Source organism: Pseudochaenichthys georgianus, chromosome 17 (genome assembly GCF_902827115.2).
Source record: "Pseudochaenichthys georgianus chromosome 17, fPseGeo1.2, whole genome shotgun sequence".
Taxonomy (NCBI): Eukaryota; Metazoa; Chordata; class Actinopteri; order Perciformes; family Channichthyidae; genus Pseudochaenichthys; species Pseudochaenichthys georgianus.
This window is the reverse complement of record NC_047519.1, coordinates 33,592,145-33,620,080: the sequence shown is the minus strand read 5'-3', so window position 1 is coordinate 33,620,080 and position 27,936 is coordinate 33,592,145. Positions and strand designations below refer to the sequence as shown.

The following is a 27,936-nucleotide window of genomic DNA, read 5'->3' as shown; positions in this document are numbered from 1 at the left end:
ATGTACATTTTATTCACCTTTTTTATTACATTTAGAAAATAAAATGTTAACGTTTGTCAGGAGATAATGGTATGATCCAGTTAAAGAAAAACACATGATGGGGATTTTAACTTTTATTTACCAGCATTATTTATTAGATAGCCTTCGATGTGGGAGGAATGTACCGTTTGAGATTATCATAGAAAATAGTGATTTCCTGCTGGAGGATGAATTATGCTAAATGTGTAAACTACAACTTCTTCTACTCAGGGATGCCTAAATGTTTTAACTGTGATCATTGTTTATTTTACAGTTATGCTACAGCCCTTTGACTATGACCCCAATGAGAAAAGTAAACACAAATTCATGGTGCAGACCATTTTTGCCCCATCAACTGTTTCTGACATGGATTCATTGGTAAGTGTTTTTATTTACTTTCAAGACTTTTCCCGAAATTGTTTTTTAAAATCAATATAGCACAACATCTACTTATCTTGCAACAGTTGTGTCACTAACCTTCTTATTGTTTGAAAAGTCTCACACCTTCTTAAGCTTTGAGATGATTCAAAAGCTAGAAATATCTCTGTGGGTTCCTAAGGTGTGCATCTCGGCTCCCAAAAAATAAGGAACCATTAAAAACAATTATTCAAACTAAATCTTGAGCGTCTTTGATTTGATAGATTATTACCAAATGCGGGTAGGTCAATAAATGTCTTCCTGGATGAAAACAATTTTTAAAAAGTATCCAAAATACAGTGTGTGTGTTATATTCTGCAGTTTACAGTAAACTCAAAATAAGTCTTCAAATAATAATAAAACAGACCAATGGTAACATAACTCCATTGTTTACACTGAAAACCCAATTTAAATTGTTTATTGAACCATTTAACTTATTTCATACAGTTACAACTTGGTTGTTATTAAATAAAATAATCTGTAAAATATACTATTTTGTATTTAAGTCTCGATCTCTCCCATTGTAACCGTAGCACTGAAACCTGCCAAAAGCACATCTATCGGTGAATACAATGTGAAACCCTAACTTCCACTCAAAATGTCACTTTCGACAGGACTCTCCAAAAACAGGTTATTAGTCTTTTCGACACCACTACTAATTATGCCTAAATCAGTTTATATATAAATAAGGAATCTGAATGCTGTCCTCATTTATGACAGGATAATTGGCATTCTAGTGAGTTGCCATGGAAAGCTCTGTGCTCTTAGATAAGGCTGCTAAGGTAAATTAACAAACAAGCAGTGATGCATTCTGGGTTGTCCACCAGAGGACAGCACAGGCTTAGTCAGGCGCTGAAACATTCACATGAAGTCATGTTCATGAAGTGGCTTGTCTTGGATGAGAAGCACAATCCAGGAAGGAACAGCGTTAGGAAAGCTCCTCAAAAGTAAACTGGAATCTGGACATTAGTTTCATTTCTGATCCGTGTTTTATATTGTGACACGAAAAGATATCTCTTACCATAAAGCAACTCTGGGCTTTACGAGCATTTTTAATACCAAGCACCTTTGTAATTCAGTTTATAAAACAACAAATGTTTCAGATGTCAGGAGCTGACCTAAAACCAATTAAAATATGTACACTTGTTTTTGTTTTAGAAAAATTATGGATTATAATTCTTTTTGAAGGAGTCTGTGCATGTTTAATGTTGTGTGTGTGTGTGTGTGTGTGTGTGTGTGTGTGTGTGAGCTGCTAGCAGTTTGAGTTGATGAATAACATGCCCATTTCTCATCTCCACCAGTGGAAAGAGGCAAAACCAGATGACCTCATGGATTCCAAGCTGAGATGTGTTTTCGAGCTGCCTTCTGAAAACGATAAAGTGGTAAGAGGTGCTGCATTAAAAACGGCTTACTTTCACATAATCTGAAGTGTGATTTAGTCGCTGAAGGACACATTTTGATTACTCAACTTTGAACATTTGCAGAAAACCAAAGAATTCCATAAAGGGAAAAACATTTGGGGAAAATCCACAGCTATAATATCAATGAAGTATCGGGTGCCGTTCTGAGGAGAAACCCGGCCTATGTTTAATTGTTTAAAGAAAATACAAAGCCGTAGCTTCTGGTTTTCTTTCCCTCTAAAGCGAGAGTTTCTGGCTTCCTCTCGGCACCAGGTCCCTCTGTCAGAGTTTAACAAATGTGCCTTCTGCACGGCATTTAGCATTTTAGCAGATAATGTCACTTGCTGCCTAAATCAAGCGCTCCAGTGTGAATACCAAGCGCAGCTGCATCAAGCCCTAGTTCAGAGTCAAATAAGTCGTGCGTTCACAATAAAATCGATGGTTTAGACTATTATTGAAAGACATGGTGAACCCTTGCATCTTAAATGTAATTTCATTTTGCGTTTCTTATGATTTGCCAATCCCTAAGTCAAACATGACACACACCAACTTAACCTTTATCTGAGTGTTTGCAAAAAAGCTATATACATTCTATCACATGCCGTTAAAGGTGGATTGCATAAATGTTTTCTTAGTCAACCGGCTACACTGCGAGTTCTAGGAGCCTGTAATAATGAGCTCTGTGTTTTCAGGATTGATATAAGCAGTGCCGCCGAGCAGCTCAGCAGGTCCTCACAGTGGAGGTGAAAATGCAACCAGGGCAAGCCAGATTTAGCTTACGTTAAGAGGCTCTGCAGTGAGGATATATGGACTGCTGAGGCAACACGGTATCTGCTCTCTGCTGTGGCACGTGGAGCTCCTAGATCAGGGGGCGGCAACAGGCGGTCCGGATCCGGAACCAGACGCCGACCTTTACAGACCCGGACCTATAATCAATACATTAATAGGGGATTTCAATTTTGACGCAACGATTCTATTTTAACCGCTGGCGAAAGAGACGAGTGAGCGATACAGGGAGAGAAACACAGAAGAAGAGACGAGAGAGAAGCGGAAAGTGAGTGAAGAGAATAATTAGCGATACAGAGAGAGAAGCGGAGAGGAGAGTGAACAGGCGTGTTAGCGGCAGACAGGGAGAAACACATAATTACACATGGCGCTCTCCAAGAAGAGGAAAGTGGACAGTGAGAACAGAGCTTTTAACCCCGAGTAGACTCGTTCATGTTCATCCTGCCCACTGGGAGCACAGAGCCAGTCTGTATCATTTGTTCAGAGACCGTGGCGCTCATTAAAAGTGCCAAAACGCCACTATGAGACAAAACACAAAGTGTTTGACCAAACATTCCCTCTCAAGTCAGAACTGAGGTCACAACAAATAAATATCGTTCCAGCGCAGGCTAACCGAGGCTAACCAATGAGCACCTGCATGTGTGTATGAGAATGGCCCTGACACCATTTCAGCCAAGATTTAAACTCCTGGCAGGACAAGCTCCAGCTCAATTCTGGCACTGAATTAAACAAAGTGAGAGAGGGACTGCAATATAAGAGGGAAAGAAAGAGAAACTGTTCAATTGTTATGATGTGTAAAGACTGATTTTGTTCTATAACCGTCTGAAACAGTTAAGTCATGATGTGGAACGGTTAACAAAGAAAAAGGGAAACTCAAGCTGCTGCTACACTTTATTTTATTGATCTAAAATTAAGCACTTTTAAGATGCACATATTTTCAAAAGCTATTTTATTTATTTTCTCTATTTCAGCCCGAGAGGAACATTACACATATCCACAGTATTTACTGTATATCTGTATAGTTCAAAGTTAATTGACAAAATATATATACATATTGTTGTTTATGAATTGTACTTTCTTTATTTGATTGGCAGTCAGCTGTTGATTACATGCAGACGTTGATAAAGCTGCAGCTACTTCAATATATATCACATTAATTCATAAAGCAAGTTAGACATTTTGAAGCTCCGGACCTTTGCATGGGGACATTTTCTCTAACTGGACCTCGTTGAATTTGAGTTGAAGACCCCTGCTCTAGACGATGTGCAAACTGTTAAGTATGTAGCTCTGTAGGATGTAGCTTTGTAGGATGTAGAGTAAGAGCTAATGTTATAATGTTGACATTTCGGAGCAACATTTCTCTAGTATTGAAGAATGAGTTGGCTATCAAACAAAAAAAAAATGTTTTTCTTTTAGTATGAGACATTCTGAAGAACAGAGAGTACTGGTTGACGGAGTTTTAAAGATGGATCTGTGAGGCAAAAGAAATAATCCCACGCTCTGTTAATCACTAATTATACCAGAAGAAGCCTGAGGGAAATATAAAGCGACCGCAAGTTATCGTCCGTGTTCAGGGAATTAGTTTTTAGGTTTAAACAACATCCAAGAACTTGCCAGATTTTAAGTATTGTTGATTTGACACAGTTGGTGAAGGAAGTGTGAAGTGATGTGTTAGGACAATAACCGTAGTTGATTTTTGGGACGCTTGAATATACTTTGGAGGTGCCGACATTAATAAAACATATGTTCCCACTTGTTAACCCCATCCATGTGTTTGTTGTTGCTCTTTATTGATATCATGTGGTAGAAAAATGAGCTAGCCTTGATGTTTCTCCGCATAAATGCTTTCGGTACGAGGCATAAGAACATCATATCCTGTCTGTGTATTGATTGTCAACCCTCATCTACAATACAGTTGTATTTTCACTTCAAAGCGCTCCCCATGCCTTCATGTTGTCTGTCCCATGAAACAAAGCCACATCAAACCCGACCTCTGGAGCGACGCATTTCCTCGCTGGTCTCTTTGATCCGTGAGCTTCTGGGCCTCAGACATGCTGCCTTTCTCTGGCTCAGCCTCCCGTCTCGAGGCTAACCTCCCTACTTAGCTCCGGGCATGCTGGATTTCACTTCAGTGGTTCTCTCTCCCTCTTTACTCGTTGGGCAGAATGACGTGGAGGCGACCAAAGCAGCCCCGGTGATGAGCTCTGCGAAGTCCGACTCCTCAGCATCCTCGGTGCCTCTCACTGCCTCCCTGGACGATCCGGAGATGAAGAAAGTGATGGAGAAGTGCAAGAGGCTGCAGAATGAGATGAACAAGATGACCGACGAGAACCGGCAATTAAAGGTTGGATGTGTAGATATATTATATTCAAGATGAAACTTTGTCGCAGGCATTTTGACTTTCCAAAGTAAGACAAACACAGGTTGTCACTGATAACATCACCGCAGCTTCTGCTCTAACAAAGTGCCCCAGTGAGGGAGACGGTAAGCCAACATGTACGATACCAGGAACCTGAAATCAAATGAGCTTATTTGAATTCTGCTAATTTCCTAATTTACATCTGAGCCTCTTTTACTGTAACAAGAAACCCTTCAGTGTCAAGTTACCGACATCAAAAACAATATACACGACTGTTTTTCTGGATCGATCTGGTCGTGTTAATTTAAACTAACAGTCTTTGTTTTCTATGTGGAACGAATCTGCTCAAATCATCAGTGTTCGGTCAAGTAGCCAAATTGTCAAATCATATTTAAGTTTCTTTTGTGAGTTGATATACATTTCATTGATGTTTTTTTTGATGGACATGAAACGTCTACTATAAATAACAGACCCCTGAATTTAGTCGGCTGAAAACCACATTGTGGCAGACTGTGATGGAACGCATCTCGTATTCTTCCCCAAGATCTAATATGGTGTCGTCATAAAACCTGTGACTTACACCTCTGGTATTGAACATGACTCGCAGACGGTTCCATCCCACAGGCCATAAGACTGTTAAACACATCCATAACATCTGTTTGCATCTCATATATCAATATTCCAATTACTGTAATAGACTATTCTGCACAGTTTCTATTATATTCTATGTTATTGTATTTACTTGCACTATTTTATCAGTTGTTTTCATTGTCATAACTACGCTGTAGCTATGCACACATGACAATAAAAGCCTTGACTCGTGATGTCTGACCGTGTTCTGCTCCTCTGTTACAGGACGAAGGTGTTAGAATGAGAAAGGTACCTCGCTCAGACCACATGACATCAAACTCAACTAGCCTCCTCGGCCGAGAAGCCAGCACCGCCTCCCTGCCCTCCCTCCTCGTCGTCATAGCAGCCATCTTCATCGGTTTCTTCCTAGGGAAGTTCATCTTGTAGACTGGGAGATGCATGCCAGCCGTATCCCCCCCCACCCCGGCTCCGGAAATAAAACAGGCCTGGAAAAACCGAGAAGTCTTTGTGTTGACTTTGCCATATCATTGGTAGTGTGGCCTACAGTGAACACATCTGTACAGCATCATTCGAAGGCGTCGCCTTTTTACAATCTCACACGATTAGTGCACACACAGTTGAGAATTGAAAGGCGACAAAAAAAGTGATTGCTCCCTTTTTTTAGTTTTCTGTATTTTGATGGCTGGATTATACAGGTAATGTGGCGGGACAATGAAAGTCGTATTCTATCAACATGGAAGAAGCACCTAGAGTGAACCATGGGCAAGAGGCAGTCAAAACGATTAGATTTATTTCTCTCTCTCTCTCTCTCTCTCTCTTTTTCTCTCTGTTGTTTTTAATAGGAATGAGATGTTAGGTGTCTTGTAAATGTTGTTTTAAAATCCTTTTAAACAAAAAAAGGAAAGAACTTCCATCAAAAAGACCTACCTGTCGCTGGACCGCCTCTGAAGTAAATTTGTTAGGTTTGTAATTTCTACTTCTCGTCTTGGAATGTTCTGGTCCAGCTGGGGATGATATAGTTGCCTCCTCCTTCTTGTACATTTCTGTCCTTTTTGATTCTCCTCACAACACCAATGCAGACTTTATATATTATTATTATTATTATTATTATTATTGTTATACAAATCATATATTCCTTCTGAGGCAAATATTGACTGAAATAAGGTTTCCATTCTTAAAATCCTGTCCCATGGTATTAAGCATTGAAGAAATAAAAATGTGGTTTCAACAGCCGTCTTTTCCTGTGTCGCCGCTTCAATGATCACACATAGAAATGTGTATTTGTGCCACAGTGGGGAAGGGGACAGCGCAGATTAACGGCTACAATAAGTCTTCATTAATATTGGATGCCATAAAATGAGCGTTTGTGTGCCAGGTTTTTCCGTCAGTGTTGCTGCCAACATTTTTTATTGGATACATTTTTCTTAGTACAAGGACAAAGTATGGTTTGATGAAACGTGCCTTCATGACATTTCAGCTAATATTATTCGGCTATCAGTTGCCAAGGGTCTCATAACTTGAAACGCTTCATCAGCCTGGGACATCTGCAATTTTAGGAGCTTCAAATGAAGAAATCTCAGTCTAACTTTGTTAACCGACTGGACTAATCAAGGTAAAAGTTTAGATCTCTTTCTGTGCTGCTAAATTAAGTTATAAGAGGGTATTCTCTTACATGTAATTGGCATCATCCTCCAAAAGTAAAATGGAGGCTGTTGCTCTGATTTTGAGGTTATTCTTTCAAGGTAATTGGGTACATTTCTAGTATATTGGATCACTTTGTATGGAAACATCTGCAGTTTCTTTTTGGCCCCAAACCGAACTCATTTCAGCATGAAGGAAAATACACAACCTTTTTTTACAGGATGCTTATTTCCCCCAAAAGTGAAACCTGCAATCATTTTATTAAAGCGTAAAATGGCGTGATTCCTACTGACTCCGAGAGGACAGGGTAGCGTGGGAAAGCAGCGCTGGATGTTCTTTGTTTGTTGCAGGAGAGAGGGCGAATAACCAGTTCATACTTTACTGCAACTATGTACGGATAGAGACGAGCTGAAGGATTGTGTCACCTGACGCCCTTAAATAATATCTGTTTGCTAATCGATAGTTGTTCCCATCCACCACTTGAAAGGCAGGAAGAAGAAGAGCAGGAAGGTAAGGCAGCTGCCAACACGTGCGTCGATCAGTGTTTCTGGGATCGATACAACAAATCCATCTCAACCAGTATTAGTTGGAGATGACCTTAAGGATTTCTTTCATGACCTTTTTAATCACGTACAATACTTTGTTAATTACAACTTTCTCATGACGTACTTCATTACTTTTGTGACATACTATGGCCTTTTTTTTAACGAAATAATATACTATCTGCTCTTGTCACATGCTATAATGACCTTTCTTATAAGACTTTTATATAACATACCTTTCTGACTGTCATGACATAGCCTATTACACAATTACTGTTTTATGACATACTATCAGATAACTTTTGTGACACTAGACTGACATACAATCGTTGCAATAACAATCTTGATAAACTATTTTAGAGGTAGGTATACTGGGAAAAAAACATACTTTAAAATCAACATTAAAGAGTATCAAAGCTTTAATCTTATACATGTATCCAGTTAGAGACATTTCTTGGAATCCATTTAAGGTTCTTCCGGATTCTGCAGCATCAATTATAATTCCCTGGCTCTTAGAAAGATTTTCCATTTAAGAACTAGTTCGTTATGATGTATAATGTTTTTTCATGTTGTCAAAGCCTGCTAGAGCCAAACAGGTTCTGGTTCACTCGTTCATTTTTAACCGAAAGCCCACTAGTGAAACGTTCTGGTGTTTGCAAATTTGTATGCATTTAGAAAATTAGAACGTCTTTACACAAGCAAAACAATGCAATCTTCTTTTGATTATTTTGCAGAACGTATTCTCATTATATAGGTGTTGTGAATTCAGCCATATTGCCCCTTCAATTGCTGACACGAAGTAGAGTTAAAGCCAATTTTCCAGGTGCAGTTTCCTAGTCTGAGTATGACATAATAAACAGAAACAAGGTGTCGGCCAGTGAGGATGCCGCTCTTTGATCAGTGAGTGAATACAAATATCTCTTCAGGGTGCACGTAAGGTAGGTAACTTTATTGTATACAAAATAATGTGAAATGATGACATAACTTCTTTCAAAATGCTGAAAGTAGTGTAGTTCCCTTTGACTGTAAACCATGACTGAGTTCATCGTAGAAAAGACTTCCAACAAGTCATGTCTTTTTGCGGTACCAAGAAATGACTTGATAGATGTAGGTAAATACACGGTATAAACAAACTCTCAGGTCTATGTGGATATATCTTTGTATATTTGTGGAAACAGACAGGTCGGTCTTTGGTTCCACTCTAAAGTGCTAAAGGTTCTGTGGAGCAGCAGTGTCGAGTCTTTGGTTTCTGGTCACAACAAGTTCACTTTTATCACCAGTTTTGATCCTCTTTCACATCAGAGAAGTCAAACGTGTGTCTGCCCTTGTAATCCACACGGTGTCTTTATGTAGAAAAACGTCTCTCTAGCTCTGCCAGCGGAGAAGCAGAGACGTGATGAAGGTGAGGAGAGCCACGGTGACGTGCTGCTGGCTGCCTCTGTGCCCCCCTCTGCAGGCATTGTAGTTCAGGTGAGGCCTGTTCTCCGTCCTGCTGAAATCTGACGGCTGGCTGCTGGCCGAGCATTGAACCAGCGGCATCTGGTAGGAGGACGCCCTCTTCTCCGTCCGGTCGGGGCTGGACCCATCGCTGGGCCGCTGGCCGTTGAACAGCAGGTAGCGTCCGTGGGCGTCCTGCTCCATGCGGAACAGCTCGTACTCCGTGTGGGGGAGGCGGATGCCCAGCGCCACACAGCCGTTTGTCAGGGTGACGTCCTGCTGCACCCCCATCTGCCAGGAGCCCTGCACGCCACACTCGTTACCGTTGAAGACGTTGAGCAGGGAGGTGGTGGCGACGTCCATGGGAGTGACTCTCATGTGGTTCACTAGACGAGGAAAGACACAAGAACACCCGTTAGCACCAAATGCTTCTAACAGCAATCCTGAACATCCAGGTTTCTAAAGACTTTCTCAAAATCAAATATTTTCATATACATTCTTTTGAAATGGATTACTCTGCATAATGAATACTTTTACATTACACTTCAACTGAGTCGAACTAAGCTGATACTAATCACTAACCTTGTAATTTATTATTTAATTATAAAGTTATTTTATTTTTAAACCACCTGACAATTTATTTTTACATTTTCTCTACCTATTGCTTCCTTTGTTCGGCTGCAACAACTGGATATTCTGTCTGGAGTTAAATACATATTGCTTCTCATCATATAATCCTTTAGTTGCTGAATTTGAAGAGTCTTTTTCTGCTGAAAATGCTGCAAAACTGGTGAAATGTGCATATTCAGCAAACATGTTTTTATAAAGCTACAAGCAGAACACGTTTTAAAAGAGCCTAAAGTCTAAATCACACTGATGAGAGATGGCACAAATATTTGTATTCATTTCAGAAACAGTAAGGACAGAACATTGAGGAGTAACATTTGGTTTTCTAGTAACTTAATGTAGTCCGCCCTCAGAGAATTTATGGTATATTTGACTCTTTACCACAGCTGTAGGACAGGAAAATAACCAGTTTTTTTCCAGCTGAATCTTTGTCCTTGTCATTAGTTCATTGTTTTTTTAAATGTATATATGATTTATTTGTGACATTGTCAAACACAGAAAGCATACATACATACATAGACCCTCACATGTACACTAAAGGGAGTAAAATAGACCATTCTACCAGGGTCAACAATTGAACTGGTTACCTTTGAAGACGAACTCTGTCCCGCCCATCACGCGGGTGGAGTGGAGCCCCCGGCTGTAGCGCCCCCGGGCGTAGATGCTGAAGGTGGGGTGTTTGCACATGGGGTCGGAGTAGTGGTAGTAGTGGCCCTCCCAGGTGTGGTTGTTGGCGTGGAAGATGAAGTGGCGGGTGAGGAAGAGCACCTCGGGGCGCACCTCGCAGCGCTGGCTCACCCACTGACCGTACAGCCCCACCGTCAGGTCGGCGTGCGGGGCCAGGATGGGGGGGTGCAGCGCATCGGAGCGGAAGATGATCCGGCAGTCGATGCAGCCGTGGTCGTGGTTCTGGGGAGAAAGGGGGGTGAAAGGTGAGCCTCGTATACATGTATAAAAAAGGATCAGCAGTTTATGGGAAAAAAAAGATCCTTAATAAAGAACAAAACATAATAATTATCAAGGAAATGTAGTAGTACTTTTCGTATTAGAAGATGTATTAGAAGATACAACAAAGTAGGGAGCAAAACATAGAGTAAAAACTACTAAAGGTATGAAAACAAACTACAACAAAACTTGTGCTTTTTGTATTAGAAGTATGGGCAGGGAGGTAAAAAATAACAAGGGCATCCTAATTATTGATAGAATATAACACCTTTGCATGGTGGTAAAAGCTCCACCTGGTGATCTGTAGTTTCAAGAACTAATGGGAGGATTGAAATGGAATGTCATGAAATAACAAAAGGGGTGAAATAGAGGGAAAATACAATTAACTTAAAAATATTAAATGTCACTGGGAAATGACTGAAAGCAGGAGATTAAACCCACCATGAATAATAATTAAAATGTGTAATATTTGTAACCTAATATAAAGATGCTTTAATCAGAAACATTAAAAAACTGTTATCATATATATATTATTATCACAAAATCCCTTACATTTGCACATAAAGGTGGGGTAGGTAAGTTTGAGAAACCGGCTCGAGATACACTTTTTGTTATATTCCATGGAATGCTCTTAACATCCCGACAGCAATGAATATAAAGTGCTTTGACAAAAAATTCATCTGTGGAAGCCGTAGTGCTGTAAAATAAGGCCCGGCTAAAATAACTGGATGGCCTACCCATAGATATATATAAACACGAGATGGCTCAAGGGGGAGTCGCCAGCGTAGCTCACCGGCGGCCATCTTGCCACAGTCAACAACTACTGCTACAGCCAGGGCCGGCCCTAACCAATTTGCTGCCCTAGGCAAGATTTTAGCTGTTGCAAGTTTGTCTGTGTTGGAGGAGGGGCTCTGTGAGGAAGTCTGAAAGAAGAGGCAGATTTTTTTCGGCTGCGTAGGCTACTTTCAAATTCTAGCGCACTCGAGCTGGTTTCTCCATTCTTACCTACCCCACCTTTAACAAGATGAATAAACTATTCATTGCCATTTTTCTTAATGCAATGTATTAGTATATAAGTTAATGTCAAATGGAGACCGTAGTGTAAAATAACATTTTCACAGGGTCGCGCAAACTGTAAATTAAAAATAGTGATGAAAAACTACAGTTCCCACTGGATATTACTGAATGAAATTCCAGTCAAATAAAACCGCACAGTGCTGAAAGCTTTTTAAATCCATCACCACAATCAGGAAATCCACAATAAAAAAGCAAACTCTTTGGCGTCTGCTTAAAGTTAAAGGAGGAACAACTATTTCCTCCAGTCTGTATCTCTCGAGTGTTGGAAGCCAGACAGGCTCCAGCATTTTCTCATGGTGATCACATCATTTCTCCGTAAAAAGACAGATGTCTGGTCGAACTTAAGCCATGACAACGGGAAGTCCCGCAGCGAACAGGGGGCTTAAACATCATGCTACTTACAAACAACAGCGGGAATTCCTTTCTTCGCACTCCTATCGATAAAAAAGTGTATAAACAATCATCAATCACGTTAAGATCGCATCGTGTCTGGTTTAGTGGACCCTGGAGCAGCATGTGATCATAACATCCACAGCTGCGGGGCTCAAAGACTCAGAGCTGGGGACCTTCATCAAACTTTATTCCACTAAATATTTTCCAAAAACTGAACTCCAGGGAGTCAGTGGAGTTTTGTTATCAGGGTGGCCAAAATGTAAGACCTGACCTTCCCCTAACCAATCACTCTTTTCCCCAGACAACATTATGTCCACAAGAAATGTATGGGAAGCTAATCAATGCAAAAAGAAGCGGGGGAAAACACGAGTATCCCTCCATCGTACTGATGAGATAATCCCCGAGCAGCTCCACCACGCTGCAGAGTGAGAGGTCTCCTGTGTGCATGAGAGTATGTTTTACTGCACTTCTGCATCTGTGTTAGTGTGTGTAAGTAAGAATGTAGCAGGGGGAGAATGAATAAATCAATACAGTGTGCAGAGAGAAAGGTATGCGTGCATATTTTAACATATACTTTACATGTGTTGACACAAGGAAAAGAGCTAAAAGGTGGAGGTTTTCTGCGGCAGGTGTGGAAAACATGTTCCAGGTCTGCAGGAACTTTGAGCCTCAAAACACAGACGGCCTGTGAGATGGAAAGAGATGGCGCGACTCTGAACACATCTTCCTTCTATGGATACTAACCTCCCACTTTTTTGTTCACATAGCTCATCCATGGCAAAGAGGGGTATCTGAATATTTTTACTAATCCCTGCATTTAGACAAATATAAATCCACAGAGCAAAATACAAAGGATTACATTAAATAACATTTAACTTGAATTAAAACCACTGAGGTTGCAAACTAAGAACAGCAAGAAAAATACAGATATATTTACCTCAAATGAGCCACACGCTCGTAAGAGGTGGTGTTTTAGTTTGAAATGAGCTAAATCCCTTTAACTATGACAAATATATTATATTTTAATATTTTGCCGATCAGAATTAAGACTGGAGACGGGTTATATTTTAGCCTGGCTCTCTCTAACAACTGCTTTTCAACTCACTAATTTCACTTCTTTGTAGAAAACAGTTCCCTAATTGAAATAAAGAAAACATTTTCTTAAAAATTACAAAATAAATGGTCACGGTAGACCTGTCTTTGTTCGTCAGCTGTAATCCATTCATCCACATGTTCCCTTAGCAAGGGATCAACTAGTTAAAAACAGAAGAGCCCTCAAATCCAATAAAATAGGTGATGCTATGATAAACTTCTTAAAAGCACAGACAAGATTCTCTCAGTAAACTTTTGTAACTGTTGCAATAAAAAAATGGCTCTTCCTATTGGAAACAAAGCAGTTCATATCCTTACTGGAATTGAATATAACATAGGAAATGAGGGAGGATATTACTGCCATTACTTAATATACAGTACATTTATTAATTCACGTTTTACGGCTACATTTGGCAGCCACTTTAGTTTGAACCGACGTACAAATGAGGTTCAATCCAAGCCACAGTATATCAAGAAGAGTTAGAACAGAGTTTCACTTTGTCTGGCAGCCATCTTTCATTAGGGCATTTTGGGGATTACCATCGTTCAGGGGAAGATGATGTCCAGAAGCTAAACTTTTACGAGGTACAGAAACCACGCCAGGCTTTAAAAGCTTCTTGGTTATTTCACTGACACGACGCCCAGTGGTGGAATTTAACTAAGAACATTTACTCAAGTGCTGTGAAGAAGAAATTGGAGTTACTTACACTTGAGTACTTAGAGATAAATATTGTACTTTTTGCTCCAATATGTATCCTGTTACTTTTCAGCCATTATATAACCATGTGTTTTCCTTCATGATGACTTCTGTTTTTTCAAACCTAAAGTACATTTGACAGATTTGCCAACATACTTTTGCTGAGTTAAAGGTTTGCATGCAAGACTTATAATAGGGTATTTTCACAGTGTGGTACTACTTTAACTTAAGGATATGAATACCTCTCCTCAAGTGACAACATGTGTGGTTTTCCATTTTGGGATCTTAGAGCAAGACTAGCATCTCTCCAGAAAGAGGACTTTCTAGGAATTAATTACAAGAGTCTTTTCTTAGTGTATCCGTCTTCATCACCCAATATCTACATATTCTTATAAGGCCTATAGGCTCACATAGATGAGGCAAAAGTAAACTCGGCAGGCATGGCAAATAAACTTCTGCATGTGGGATACGTGTAACAACAAGATACCCTTAACCAACAACAACAACAACAACAACAACAACATAAAGACACAGATCTCCTCCAACAGGCTCCATTATCAAGAGGTCGTTCCTCCGCCTCAGTGATGACGCGGCGGTGAACCAGGCGACAGAAAATGGAGAAACCAGATCTGAAATAAGATGTAAAAACAAAGTCTGGTGCCTTGCTCTTGCATCACCGCTTAGATCCACCCAATAACCACGAGTGAGCGCGCTGGCAGCAGCACGCTCTGGACTGGGACCAGCTCTGGGTACGCCACTTAGGATTAATGGATTGGATCGCCACCATAGCAGTACAAATCCCTGAAAAGAAACCATTACAACCTCAAGAGAGGGTCAGAAGAAGTGAGGTATGTTATACCACTGTTTCACTGAATGGCAAACCACTTTACGGTAGGTTTACAGGAGGCGACCAATGGGGCTCAACATCTGACCAAAGCTATAAAATGAGGTAAGACGCTCAAAACATGTTTGTAAATCTCTGGGATCGTTTTAATATAGAAGCATATTCCATTTAAAAAGAGAAAACACACAGATTTTACTCATCGGTGAGGAAATATGGTTATTTGTCATTTTGGTTAGCTGACCCTTTAAAGCAAGGGTGTCCAAACTATGGCCCGGGGGCCAAATGCAGCCCATTTTGAATCGGCCCTCAGCAAATTCAAAAAGTATATTGGAGTATGGCCCACAGATGAAACTTGTCTTGTGTTGTACTTCTTAAATATAGATGAGAAAGATAGTACACAGTACTCATGTTAAGAAGCCCACTTTTCAAAACAAATTCAGTCAGCTAAAGTTGAAAACATTTTCTATCAAATCTAAGTTGATAAGAAAAAAGCCCAATAACTTATTTTCATAACATGCTTGAAATACACCCTTCATATGTCCTCTTATAATAAGCAATCTGAAGCTTCTGTTTTAAGGAATGAGCTACCAACACATAAATGAAACCCTATGGAGAGCTGTTGTAGGCTGTTGTTTTCTTAAAGCATATTCAAGTATTAAGCATAATTTACCTACATTCGATTAATTTTGCTAACTTATAACTGAACTTATGAGGCAATATACCTCCCCTCTAGTAAGTGGCCCAGCCATTCGAATATATTTCTGTATGTGGCCCTGGGTGAAAAAAGTTTGGCCACCCCTGCTTTAAAGGCAGTGCTGTAATTCAGTTTCAGTCTTTGGAAGTGCAACAAAAAGTAAATCCCATTTAGTCCAACACCTCTTTTCTTCTTGTTCACGGACAACTGAGGAGAAATGGAGCACATGCAACACTTTGATTTAAGCCTCAGGCATGCATGAAATCAGACCCGGTATGTGCTCTCTGGAAAGATTCAAATGGCCGCATAATTCAAAATCCTAGGAATACCACATGTTGATCGCTCCCAGAGATAGGCCGGGTCTCACATTGCACTCTGCGGGCGGAGCGGCTTACGGGGAGCAGCCCTGGTCATTACAGCACCGCAGGAGGGTCTTCTGATCACAGATCCTCACTCCACACACTGTTTACATTCTGATCAGCAACACCATGCCCTGTCATCCCTGTACAAATGGGTGTTTATTTAGACAGCGGACCAGAACAGGATTTCATTGTAATCTCTGTAGGGTGACAGTGAAAACATCACTAAGGTTTCAGCTAGCGGGGAAACTGCTGTTCAGAATGTAAATAGAGAAATGACATCCCGTAAGCAGAGCGGAGGAAAGAAAGGACTCTTTCTCGATCCTGGATTTGTTAGATGAAGTCAATATGTACATAGTTTCTGGTTTCTAACAGTGCACATGTTTAGTGTGGAAGGGCAAGATTGTTGACATGAACACTGATCCTAAATCAGATCGGGATTAAAACGTATTGGAATTGGTCTTAGTTGGTGGTTTGTTGTCGCAGACAGGTGGAGTTGCATTTAGATAGTATCATAAGAAATGGATCACTGAAAATAACAATCACTCGTCCTTCTACACTTGTTCAGCATCTATTGTCTTTTCTGATTATCCCAAGCTCCTAAACCTTAAAACAAAGACTTACTTCCAACTCCTATTCTACCAACATCTCCTCACATTCTTGTGTCGACTACTCTCAACATAGACTCTCATAAAAGAGGACTGTTCTTAAGGTCAGTTCATGCTGTTTCTGGTGTGTGTGGTCTTTTCAGTGTGACGGGCTGACACAGTGGGAGCTGAGTTCAGCAGAGGTTTCTCCTCAGAGCTGCGTGCTCTGAGGAGAAAAACAAAACTCTACTCCCTGCTTGGTTGTGCATTCCAAAAAACCTAAAACGCAGAGGATGGGAAGAGTGTTCTGGCTGCTTCCAGTAAGTCTTTAGGAATACTAGAGAACAAACTCGACAAAGGCCTCTACAGATGCAACAATCAGATCTGCTCATTTATTAATAATTACAAAGAAAAATTCAAAGATGGCATATTATCTATAGCAGGGGTGTCAAACCCAAGGCCCGGGGGCCAAATCCGGCCCACGACTTCATTTGATGTGGCCCTGCAAAAGCTTGCAAAGAATATAATACGTTTATTATATGGTCACATGCCGCTTTATAGAAGCACGTTGCCCATAAACTACATGTCCCACAATGCATCTCGTTTTGTGACATGCACACTGAAGAGACTTGCAATTATTTGCCCTGGACTTCTGCTTTCAGACGTAGTTAATTACTAAGTTATTACCCTCAAAACCTTTATTTATCCAGGTAAAATCCCATTGAACAAAATTCATAGCAATCCATTCAAAAGTAGTTGAGATATTATACTTAATAAATTATGACGTGAACCTTGTGGTGGTTCTGGAGGGGAGTCAGAGGATAACTAAAGTCAGGCTTGCACAACCTTTTATGGCAAATTATCAGATATTCGTTGAGACATTTGATCTGGACCAAAGCGGTGGACCAACCAACGGACATCAAAGCATTGCAATGATCCGAAAAATGTAAAAGATGAATCCCCTTCTGTGTTGCAGAATTGTGTTTTTTCTTGTTTTCTACTCTGGTAATCACCTCACAGCCCCTTGTATTTCTCTTGTAATCCCTTGGTAGGGGAATTAGTAACCTACACAAATAAAGCAATTAAATAAACTGATATTCTCACACTTCTACGCAGAACCCACAAAGCCACATTTCCTCCTCATCCCTGTAACTTTGAATGCAAGAGGATCATGTGTCTCACCTTGGCGTTCTGCAGGGCGGTCTGGTAGCTGGACGGCTTGTAGTACAGCCTCTGGGACGGCTCGGTGTGGATGTCTCCCAGGAAGAGCTCCTCCACCAGGTGATCCGGGTTGTGATGCAGGTACTGCTTCTCCAACCTCAGCAGCTGCAACTCATGCATGGCGAAGTTCAGTTCCCGGGAGCAGTCGTATCCGCCCTCCTCGCTCCACAGCTCGTAGGCCACGCTGGGCTCCCAGGGGCCCGTCACGGCTCCTTTGCAGCTGTGGTTCAGCCTCTGACTGAGCTCTTTGGCCACGGTGGCGGTGTGACAAACCATCTGGACGCGGTGGAGGTGGTACTCCGCCTCTGTGCCGCCGCGGATGATCCAGGAGGCCTGGCGGAGGCGCAGGCGGCCGCGGATCACCAGGGTGTACGACGGTTTGGTGCAGTGGTTGTCCTCGTAGTAGAACTGGTGAGCCTGGAAGCTGTTGTTGGAGTAGAAACTGTAGGAGCGCGTCAGGAACTCCGGGCCTGGTCTCACCTCACAGCTGCAACAGAAACACAGAGGTTTCAGATAAACAACGTTCAAGACCACGTGCAGTAAATACCAAGAAGTGTTGAGTTTGTCATGTCTAGAACTGAGTGTTTCAGTGTGCTTCAAGCCTGTTTCTCATTCATTAACTGCTCCCAATATATTTTAGTTAATTTGTACATTTTTGTAAACAAAGTCCAAGCATGTTGATTTGGCATGTAATCATTTGCATGTAATAACTAGCCTTCTTTAAGATACTTCAGGGGGCACATCTGAAACAAAAAACCCATTAGATTGTTGACCACATTTTGGATTCTACTTTTTGCAGGACTTGAAAATGTGCTTAATATCACCGTACACCATTACACTTTTATAATGGGGTCAGAGTTAAAATATTTGCATAGCAATTCAGAAACCAGAAAGAAATTAATTGAAAACTGTGTTTGTTAGTCCAGGCCTCCGTGGCTGTGGCTCATGTTAGCATAGCCTTATTAGCACATGTTGGTATAGCATGCCAACACTTAATTTCTGGTCATTTCAATATGATTACTGTTATCATTCACCTTCATAATGGATAAGACTCGATGAATGTAGTAATTAATTCCATTAAACTCCAGTTATAGGTAATACTTCTCTTCAATTCACAACATGTTTGTTGCATTAGCTCCAACCCAGATAACCTGCTGCTAACGGCCAAACAGGAAGTGAGAGCTTCCAATAGGCTTTATAGTAGAGGTACCTCAGACTGTACCATGTGGGTAAAGTGCTGGGGGGGTTCATTGATTCAGAAACTTTTTTAATTTTAAACTAGCCTAAACTATTTGGATTGTTAAAAGCTATCTTTTTGCAAGAACTTACCAGATACCAGCCTGCATCCACTTGGTCATGCACAAACACACAGAACTTCAGGAAAAGCAAGAATCCTAAACATTTGCTTTGAATAAGTTAATCAATTGTAAGAATTACTGCATTGGCTTCAAATTAGTCCAACCTTTCGAAGTGCTACATAAAGAAGTGAGTTTTTTTCAAATGTGTCTTTAAATTTGTCTTATTTATGGTGCTTTCTAATGCCCAACGTTTAGACAAAACAAGTGTCTTTTTTAGGTTAGTAAGAAAGACACTTGACCTCCATGTCAACTTTGAGGCTCCCAAGGATGCACAAAAACACATAGCCATTTACCTGGTGGAGACCCAGTGCCCCTCCACGGTGGGAGGCATGAGCACAGAGATGCGGGCTCCGTTGTGAAGGTGCTTCAACATGTGCTGGCACTGGGAGTCTTTGAGGGACCGACCGAAGGCTTTCTCCAGAGCGAGGCGGCTGGACCCGACGTCTGGGTGGTGCAGAGAAGAGCCTCCTTCAGCCCAGCCTGCAGGACCAGAAAGGACACCAAAAGATTTAGCTCAGGTTATTTATCTTTTTCTTATATGCATTTGTTTGGGAATTTAAAATATATATACAAAAGACACAAAAGATGTGTGTATTACATGGAAGCACCTCAGGATTCAGATTATGTGCTTGATAAAACTCCAAAGCTTTGAAGGATACAAGTTTCTTTATCTCTTTTTGTTTGATTTGAGCATTACAGCAGTGTTATGATTTATACTAAACCCCTCAATTGATACTGACACTAAACAAAACACAAAAAATTGATCCAACACAAAATGAATGTTTAAAAAGTTCCATTCATTGATGTTTGATCCCTATTCAAATGTGAAGCCACTAAAGAATGAGTTTAGTTTGGCAGAACCTCCTTCTTTTGATCGTTGAACTCTAATGAATTACAATAAAAAGCCACTGCTAAAGTCCATTACTCTTAAGTTTCTTTTTGAAGCTTCCCTCATGTTTTCTTTCTGCTTATTCAATCAGCAAGGCTCCTTTGAAGGTTTTAGGGGGTCTCATGTAGTAATTTTAACTCATGTCATCACCCTGGGATTACAGGGCTTTATCGGTGACCTGCAGCACCTGGTGTGAGTGGAGTCTTCATGGGTTAATATTAGCTGAACATGTGATGAAAATGCAAAGCTTAGATGTTAAAGGTGAACAACTGAGACCTGGCTTTCTGCTTCCATTCAAACAGACATCGAGTAACATCAAAAAGGGACAAGAGCAGTATTGAGGTTTGAAAACGATGAATTCCCACCCTGAACGTGTATCCCCGATGCACCACATGAAATAACTATACCTTCAACAATGGACTGAGCTTAAGGGGATACAATATCGGAAATGAAAGCATTTCCAAAAGCCTGCAGCCTCAGAAAAGCCTTGAAGCTCACATTCCAGCGAGGATTTATTCCATGTAATACTCGAATATCACCAAAATCTACCTTCAAATACGAGGACTTTGACTTAAATTCTTTCTATTTGGACCCGACTCGCCTGGCAATATCATTGAACACTTTGGTATGCCCCTGTGGTCGCCTCTGTGCTTTTTATTTCAAGGGAGGAACAAGAAAGATATCCGATTAAAGAAACCAAAAAGCTCCATTAAGAACAAAGCTCCTTCCAGTTGTTTAGCGCTCAGAAACTCCTTCGTGTTAGCAGAGGCTTGTGTGCAAACCACACAGCGCTGCTCAGTGGAAACACTGCAGAGACGTGAGCCCCCACTCAGCTGGTTGCATTAGTAACGATGCTGGCTGAGATGTGGTAAAAGAAATCTAAGACAAGTCTTCAGTTTGCCGTGTGTGTGTGTGTGTGTGTGTGTGTGTGTGTGTGGCCCTTTATTGCATCCAGTCAGGCCAGGATAGGGGAAAGACCCTAAGTTTGTTTTTACAATGAGGAGAGTAAAAACTACCAACGTGGTTGTGAATATAAAAAAGGACACACACACACACACACACACACACACACACACACACACACACACACACACACACACACACACACACACACACACACACACACACACACACACACACACACACACACACACACACACACACACACACACACACACACACACACACACACACACACACACACACACACACACACACACACACACACACACACACACACACACACACACACACACACACACACACACACACACACACACACACACACACACACACACACACACACACACACACACACACACACACACAACAGATAAGCTTAATTACCCAGATGTTTTTCTCCCGAAGCAAAGTATGAGAAGTACAATCATACACACAACAAAAGCTGTATACAATATTTAACATCTAAACATTATTCATTTGTTTATAGTAGTTTTCTTGTGTCAAAATGATGAGTCGAGTAACAAGATACAAGTACATCAAGTAAGCTAACTTAATACTCAGGATCTCAAAGGTAGATATATGCCGTTTTGTTTTATTGGTAGTGTAATACGTTTGGCTCCCATTGGACTGACGGTCAGAAACAGCAACTAGAAGACATCACCTTGGACCTCAATTTTTACAAACAACCATTTTCTGACAAGCAACAACATATTCTTAATAATTGTCAGCAGAGGTTCAACAAACCTAAGCTAACGGTTCAGTTTATTTAAATTGGCTATTGACAAATGAGCTTTAATTTAATTTTTGAAAAACGAAGAGATAACTCTCAGCCAAGAGCCAAAACCGTGGACAGCTCCAAAGAATCTAAAATGTTGGATTAAGAAACCTTGATATCAGTTCTGCAACAGATGTTGTCCAAATGTTGAAGAAAAGGAGCTGATAACAAGATGGCGAGTCATCTCCTGGCGTACTGCTGCAGCTTTCTAGGGATTATGGGTAATGTATGCCCTTGTCAACAGGGAAACTGACTTCATCTCAGAAACTTCAATATTATATAATTTAGTATTCCTCCCAGTTGTCAAAGAATCAGGGACTTCCCATTTTCAAATACTGTATATGTGTAATGGTTAAACGGAAAGCACATTTGAACTCAACTCAATGAACAACTTGCATGAAATGAAATATGAAAGTCTAGCATCTTATTTAACCGTTGTAGGTGACAGATGCTGGAGGAAGTGTTTCTGTATCAGACATTACACTGTAAGGACGTGACCGACCTGATCCAGACTAGGCTCAATAAGACGTGTTTCATTCATTTGTGAACAAATCATAACTAATGAAACACAAGGTTTATTAAAGATGGGGTATGTAATTTATTTCAGAAACACTTTTTGTTATATTCCATGGAATGCTCTTAACATCCCGATAGCGATGAATATATTAAATGCTTTGACAATAAATACATTAAAAAAAATTCATCTGTGGAAGCCATAGCGCTGCAAAAAGCACGACCAATCATCTGAGCCGGCCCGGCTAAAGTAACTGGATGGCCTACCTGCCTGTCAGCCTTCCATCTGGGCACAAACTTATCTCGTGCCCTCATTGGTCATGTGCGCGTTTGTGTGTGTTGGAGGAGGGGCTCTGTGAGGAAGTCTGAAGGAAGTTGAAGTGGCAGATTTATCCCGGTTGTGTATTTTCAAATCCTAGCGCACTCGAGCTGGTTTCTCCAAAATTACCTACCCCACCTTTAAGAGTCATTTTAACGTTGAAAAAACGTTTTACATAAAAAGTCAAACAAGAACTCAAAATGGAAAACAAGGAAATTATTATAGAGATTATGTGTAGCCCCTTTTGCTCAGTTACTTTTTTAAGAGGAAGCATCATACAGCTCCTTCTCTACACAGTTAATGAGCGTTGAATGTGTGAGTGGTGAGAGTTTGTTCCAATCGCATTCTTTAAAGACCAAAAACCTCCCCACATTAAGGCAATAATCAGACGGGCTCAACTCAAACCCTCAGCAATCCCTCGCTGATGCAGTTTTCCCAAACTGCTGCTCTCTATCTAAATCAAAGCGCCCACAAAACTCCCAGAGCCCCAAACCACAGAGAACATTTCCAGTTGGCCTGATCCCACCAGTGAGGTCACAGCACTGGGACCCCTGACAAGTGGAGAGGCTCCACATCGTTTATGGGAAGAGAGAAGTGCCAGAGCGGAGACCAGACAAAGGACTGTCCTGTGTGTTATCTTAGCTGTTGGCAGTGAGGATGTTAGACTTTACGGGGCTGGAATGAAATAACATAACATTTTAAGATTTCAACTTTAAAGTTACTGAGTGGTACAATTTCAAAGAAGTATACTGGATGCTTGAGTTTTTATTTCATTTGCAAGACTTTCTACGTCTAATGAGAAATACTGCTAACACTAAAAGTAAGAGTACACATTAGAAATATACATTTAGCTTGAGGTGAAATCATAAAATATAGATGTTGCTGTTAAAAAGCTTCTTTATCCATGCTAGTGTCACAGCTACGGTCAATGGTTTCCACCGAATGGTACGGCTCTGCAGGACTCATCTCAAACTCATTTTGGAACCCGGTCCTTTACTTTACCTCAGTTCCCACTGCGCTGTAGGCAGGACCCCAAAACATTTAAATAAGTTTCTTTCAGCTAGACCAAAAGTAAGAGTTATGCGACAAGTTCTAATGGGCTGTAGCATTAGCATGTTTATGCTACAGGCTCAACAACAACAGGCTGACATGTTGAAGTTCTGATGGCCTGTAGCATAAGTAGCATGTTGCTAAAATCAACATGCACAGCACAGTGACAATGCTAAATGTTCCCCCTGAACATTATCATTATTTAGTCTGCTAGTATGCACATATTTGCTAATTGTGCACTAAACGCAAAGTAGTCTACACTTAAGGCTGATGGGAGTCCAAATCCATGCTAACATAAGAAGTGTATCCCTTTTGGTTGATTTGAAATTGTGACTAGCCGTTAATTTCTGCGGCTGCGGTTAAGCTCCGTTTGTTAAACTTACTGTATGTTGTCCAAGACATTTTTATGATTGAAAAATCTGTAATTGCAGCACTTATTAGTGTGATTGATGTTGCTGTCTGGTGCTGCTTTTAAAACTCTAATCACAGTTGGTTGCCAGACATCTGAAACATAAGGGTAGTAAATGTCATTCAGCCTGAAAACACGCGGCACTGTAGCAGTGTGTGTTTCAGAGTTCAACTGATACACTTGTAAGCAAGCTGAGTTTTAAATATATACTATATACCATTTTCTTCTTTTTTTATCTCACTACAATCCTTTTGAAACCTCTATTTATGTTTTATATGTTGTCTATATGTACTGTACGAGACTTTGAAGGCTGATGCACTACGTCAATTACTTGTAGACAGGTGCTCAGGATGAAAAGTCCAAAAGGAAAGAGGGAATTCCCAAACGCATTCCCATTCCCACATATAGGAAACTGAGACGACGTCTTGGTTTGGTCTCAGTAATACATTTCAATGAAAGTAAACAAAGGTGTGCAGGAATTCCCTTTTCTCTTGCCGTTATATGTAACACATAAAGCATATCATAAACTCATAAGTATTACATTAAATACTTAATGGGGTTAATTTGGTTTTGCATCTTTGACACTTGTTTTTCTGAATATATGTTAAACATAGTTCCCTGTATTTGTGTAACTTGAACTAACATGTATCCATGATAACTGAAGTTGTAAGGTTAATTCGCCTTCAATCTTATATTAACCATTACTTTTGATAGTTTAAATAAATGATCAAATTGTCAAATAACACCAGATGCTTGTTCAAACTACTTAATTTCTGTCGGCCATGCTTCAAACTGTAGTAAGTAGAGAAAAGCAATTTTATAAGTTTCACACTATTTCCCTTTTTTATATATCTTACAAATGATTATGGGCTTCAGCCTCAGATGCAGTACAGGTTGAGTGCAAGTTAATACGGAATACAAATTTATAAAATAGTTTTTCAATTAAATGTCCCTCTCTATCTTTGTTGTTGCAAACTCCGGTGTCGACTTCCTGTCCTGGAAATCATCAAAACTTGACAGGGACATAACTGCCCTTCTTCTTAGCCCAACATTAAGATGAACATATAGGAAGTTGTAGAATAAGCCATCACTTGACAGTTTGTTAAAAACGGCTGGATATTTATAGTTGTAATTAAACTTAAAGACCCTTGTGTGGTCCAGCAGAAGTCTCATTTTATTCATACCAATAAAAAATTGATCACAAGCTGCTCCAAGCCTTTTTTAAACTTTCAACTCTCCGAAGTTCTCACTGAGGTTTTCTCCCCCAAATATATTGACATCACACACTAATCTAGGCTGACAGTGCATTTTCATTGCATCTATGAAAGGCTGCAATAACACAGCACCTAATTGAACGTTGAATTCACTTAAAGACACTTAAGGATAAGTGGACTCCAAAATATCGTTTTATCTCAACCCAGTCATTTGAAGTTGCAGCCAAATGTTGCCTTCACTGTCACTGCCAGCAGATGGATTGGGTCAACTGCACTCCCATAATCCTCTGCTGCTCAGACAGGTTTTCATCAGGAATGGATGTTTTAAGTGGCTCTTAACTCTTCAGTGCTTTCATCTGCCCAGCTGCCCTAGGGAAGCTTTTTTATTGCCTTTTAGCCTTCAGACATGTTCATCACTGTGGCATAGGTGATAACTAAGCTAGAAAATATGGTTATTATTAGCCCTGCTGGACACAGACACACAGCCATGATGGTAAACAGGTGGGTTGAGATGAAGAGATGTCAGGGTTTAATCTGATACAAGCTTCAAACATTTAAAAAAAAAAAACTAGACATACAAAAAATGATTAAATAGTTTGGAAGATCTCGTCATTTTTTGATGGTGTGCAACATAGCTTCTTTTGTTTTCCATGCACACGTGGAGTCCAACATGTTTTTCACACTTGCATTGATTAATCTAGTAAAAGTTTCTTACCCAAAAAAGCAACAAGAAGCAGTGTACATAACCGCCCCATTCCGCACTTCGGAGTGAAACGATCTTCACTGGTCACACTGGGGACTTCGGGGTTTCCTTTACGCAGCGTCCTTGTTCATTCCGACATAAATCCTCACATTGTGTATCCAAAGCATGGAACCAACACTCCTGGGATATCCGAGCATCATAGGAAACACACCTCCGGTTCTCAACAGAGAATATAACCCACAGGTGAACGAGGCTCAAAACGAGATTCACGAGAGGAAGGAAAGTCCAAACTTGACTGAGAGACTGCGGAGAAGTTCAACGCTGCTCTTCACTGCTGAAATGAAGCAGCTCGGTTGCTTTTACGCGCGTCCCCCGTGCGCCCTGGAGGAGTGTTTGTAACGTGTGTTCACTGACCGGACTCCCCCGCCTCTGAGGACATTTTGGGGGCGTGGAGTGAGTTTTTTTCCCCGGTGAGCTGCACACTGCAAAATAATCCCCAATTTGTACAAGGTGTGTGGGACCGCGATATGTTAAGTGTTGAAATATCCTCTAATAACTTACGGTTATATCTCTTTTACGTAATGCAAACTTGCCGAGCAGCGTTAACATCATATAATAATGACATCATTGTGCTAAATCTATATTATTTAAACATTGTTTTTCAATTATTCACCTTTAAAACCCAACTTTTCAAGGAACATCTCCAAATCAAAACATATATTACAAGAAATTCTACCAACCAATGTATATTTTTCCTCACTGGGTTTGAAGAAAAACTGATTTTACTGGTTTTTTTGCAGTCAAGACCTATTCATTCATACTTTGCCTAGGGTGAAACTTATTTTATAGTAAGATCTTCCTTACCCCCAACTTTTTATAAACAAACATGTCTTGTCAAATCATATTCTCATGCCAACATAGTTAATGTGATGTGCCAAAGTTATCTAAACTTGACCTAACAACTATCATTAAATGATATCATTGCTGTTAAGATAGTTTACTTTGAATAGTACAGCGCTAACCAAACTACAATTCTAAAGCTTATCTTGTGTTTTTGGGATTAGTTAGATGTGAAGTTGTTCTGGGACCTCACTGAGCCTTAACTGTTGAGTTTCCATCCTTCTCATTTGTGTTCAACATCCTGCTTGTTATCAGTCATGGTAAAGGCTGCACATTTTTCTTGAACGTGGCTCTCAAATTATAACCTCCTCCTCCTCCTCATCATTTGCCCGCCTGCCTGGGGGGAGGGAGGGACAACAACCAAGCTTAACAGAGCCTCTTCCTCCGGACACCTGTGAGTGTGAGTGAGTGAGTGTGTGTGTGTGTGTGTGTGCGTGCGTGTGTGTGTGTGTGTGTGTGTGTGTGCGCGTGTGTGTGCGTGCGCGTGTGTGCGTGTGTGGAGGGGGTAACTTGGCCTTGAGTTTCTAGCGTCGTTTTATCTTGTGGTTCTCTGCTGCTGTCTCTGATCTTTTGACCCTGAGGCGAGAGACTGACTGAGCCAAATGTCGTTTACCAGCCTTTAAACACTGATTGTATCCGGACAAACTAATTCATTTTTCTTTCATGATGCTATATTTTCTGTCAGTTTCAACTTACAATCACTGATGATCAATAGAAACATGCTCTTCCACTTGTTAATTTTTGAGGAATAAGATCCTGTTGAAGCTCAAGGGTGTCGCGGGCTACATTTGCATAAAGGTTGCACTCAAAGGGCCGGTTGTAACTATAAATATATATATAAAATAATGTATTATATTACATTATTGCCTCTGAATTTTATTATTATCGGATAGGATAATAACTACGTCTGAAAGCAGAAGTCCAGGGCAAATAATTGTAAGTCTCTTCAGTGCGCATGTCACAAAACGAGATGCATTGTGGGACATGCAGTTTATGGGCAACGTGCTTCTGTAAAGCGGCATGTAACCGTATAATAAACGTATTATATTCTTTGCAAGCTCTTGAGGGGCCACATAAAATGAAGCCGCGGGCCGGATTTGGCCCCCGGGCCTTGAG

The 27,936-nt window shown here is 40.6% G+C and overlaps 2 protein-coding genes across 2 annotated transcripts in view; one reads left to right on the top strand and one right to left on the bottom strand.

The window, feature by feature from the left end:
- Positions 1-6,803, top strand: part of vapal (VAMP (vesicle-associated membrane protein)-associated protein A, like) — a 33,809-nt gene extending 27,006 nt beyond the window's left edge. Inside the window, exons 3-6 of the mRNA XM_034104774.2 lie at positions 293-396; positions 1,737-1,817; positions 4,786-4,965; positions 5,836-6,803. Coding sequence (XP_033960665.1) covers positions 293-396; positions 1,737-1,817; positions 4,786-4,965; positions 5,836-5,997 — 527 coding nt within the window. The 3' untranslated portion in view covers positions 5,998-6,803. The remainder of the gene's footprint in view (positions 1-292; positions 397-1,736; positions 1,818-4,785; positions 4,966-5,835) is intronic.
- A 2,098-nt stretch (positions 6,804-8,901) lies between these two features.
- On the bottom strand, positions 8,902-26,343 carry LOC117461742 (protein APCDD1). Its single transcript, XM_034103635.1, has 5 exons — positions 25,933-26,343; positions 19,379-19,565; positions 17,689-18,214; positions 10,406-10,727; positions 8,902-9,577 (listed from the first exon to the last, which is right to left on the bottom strand). The coding sequence occupies exons 1-5, from the start codon at positions 25,970-25,972 to the stop codon at positions 9,120-9,122; spliced, it is 1,533 nt and encodes a 510-aa protein (XP_033959526.1). The 5' UTR covers positions 25,973-26,343; the 3' UTR covers positions 8,902-9,119.
- Positions 26,344-27,936: the final 1,593 nt, after the last annotated feature.

Coding starts and splice junctions, on each gene's coding strand:
- LOC117461742 (XM_034103635.1), bottom strand. CDS start 25,972: ATGGGGCGGTTATGTACACTGCTTCTTGTTGCTTTTTTGG. Junction 19,566..25,932: donor GCTTCTTGTTGCTTTTTTGG/GTAAGAAACTTT, acceptor CTGGTCCTGCAG/GCTGGGCTGAAGGAGGCTCT. Junction 18,215..19,378: donor GGGCACTGGGTCTCCACCAG/GTAAATGGCTAT, acceptor TTTCTGTTGCAG/CTGTGAGGTGAGACCAGGCC.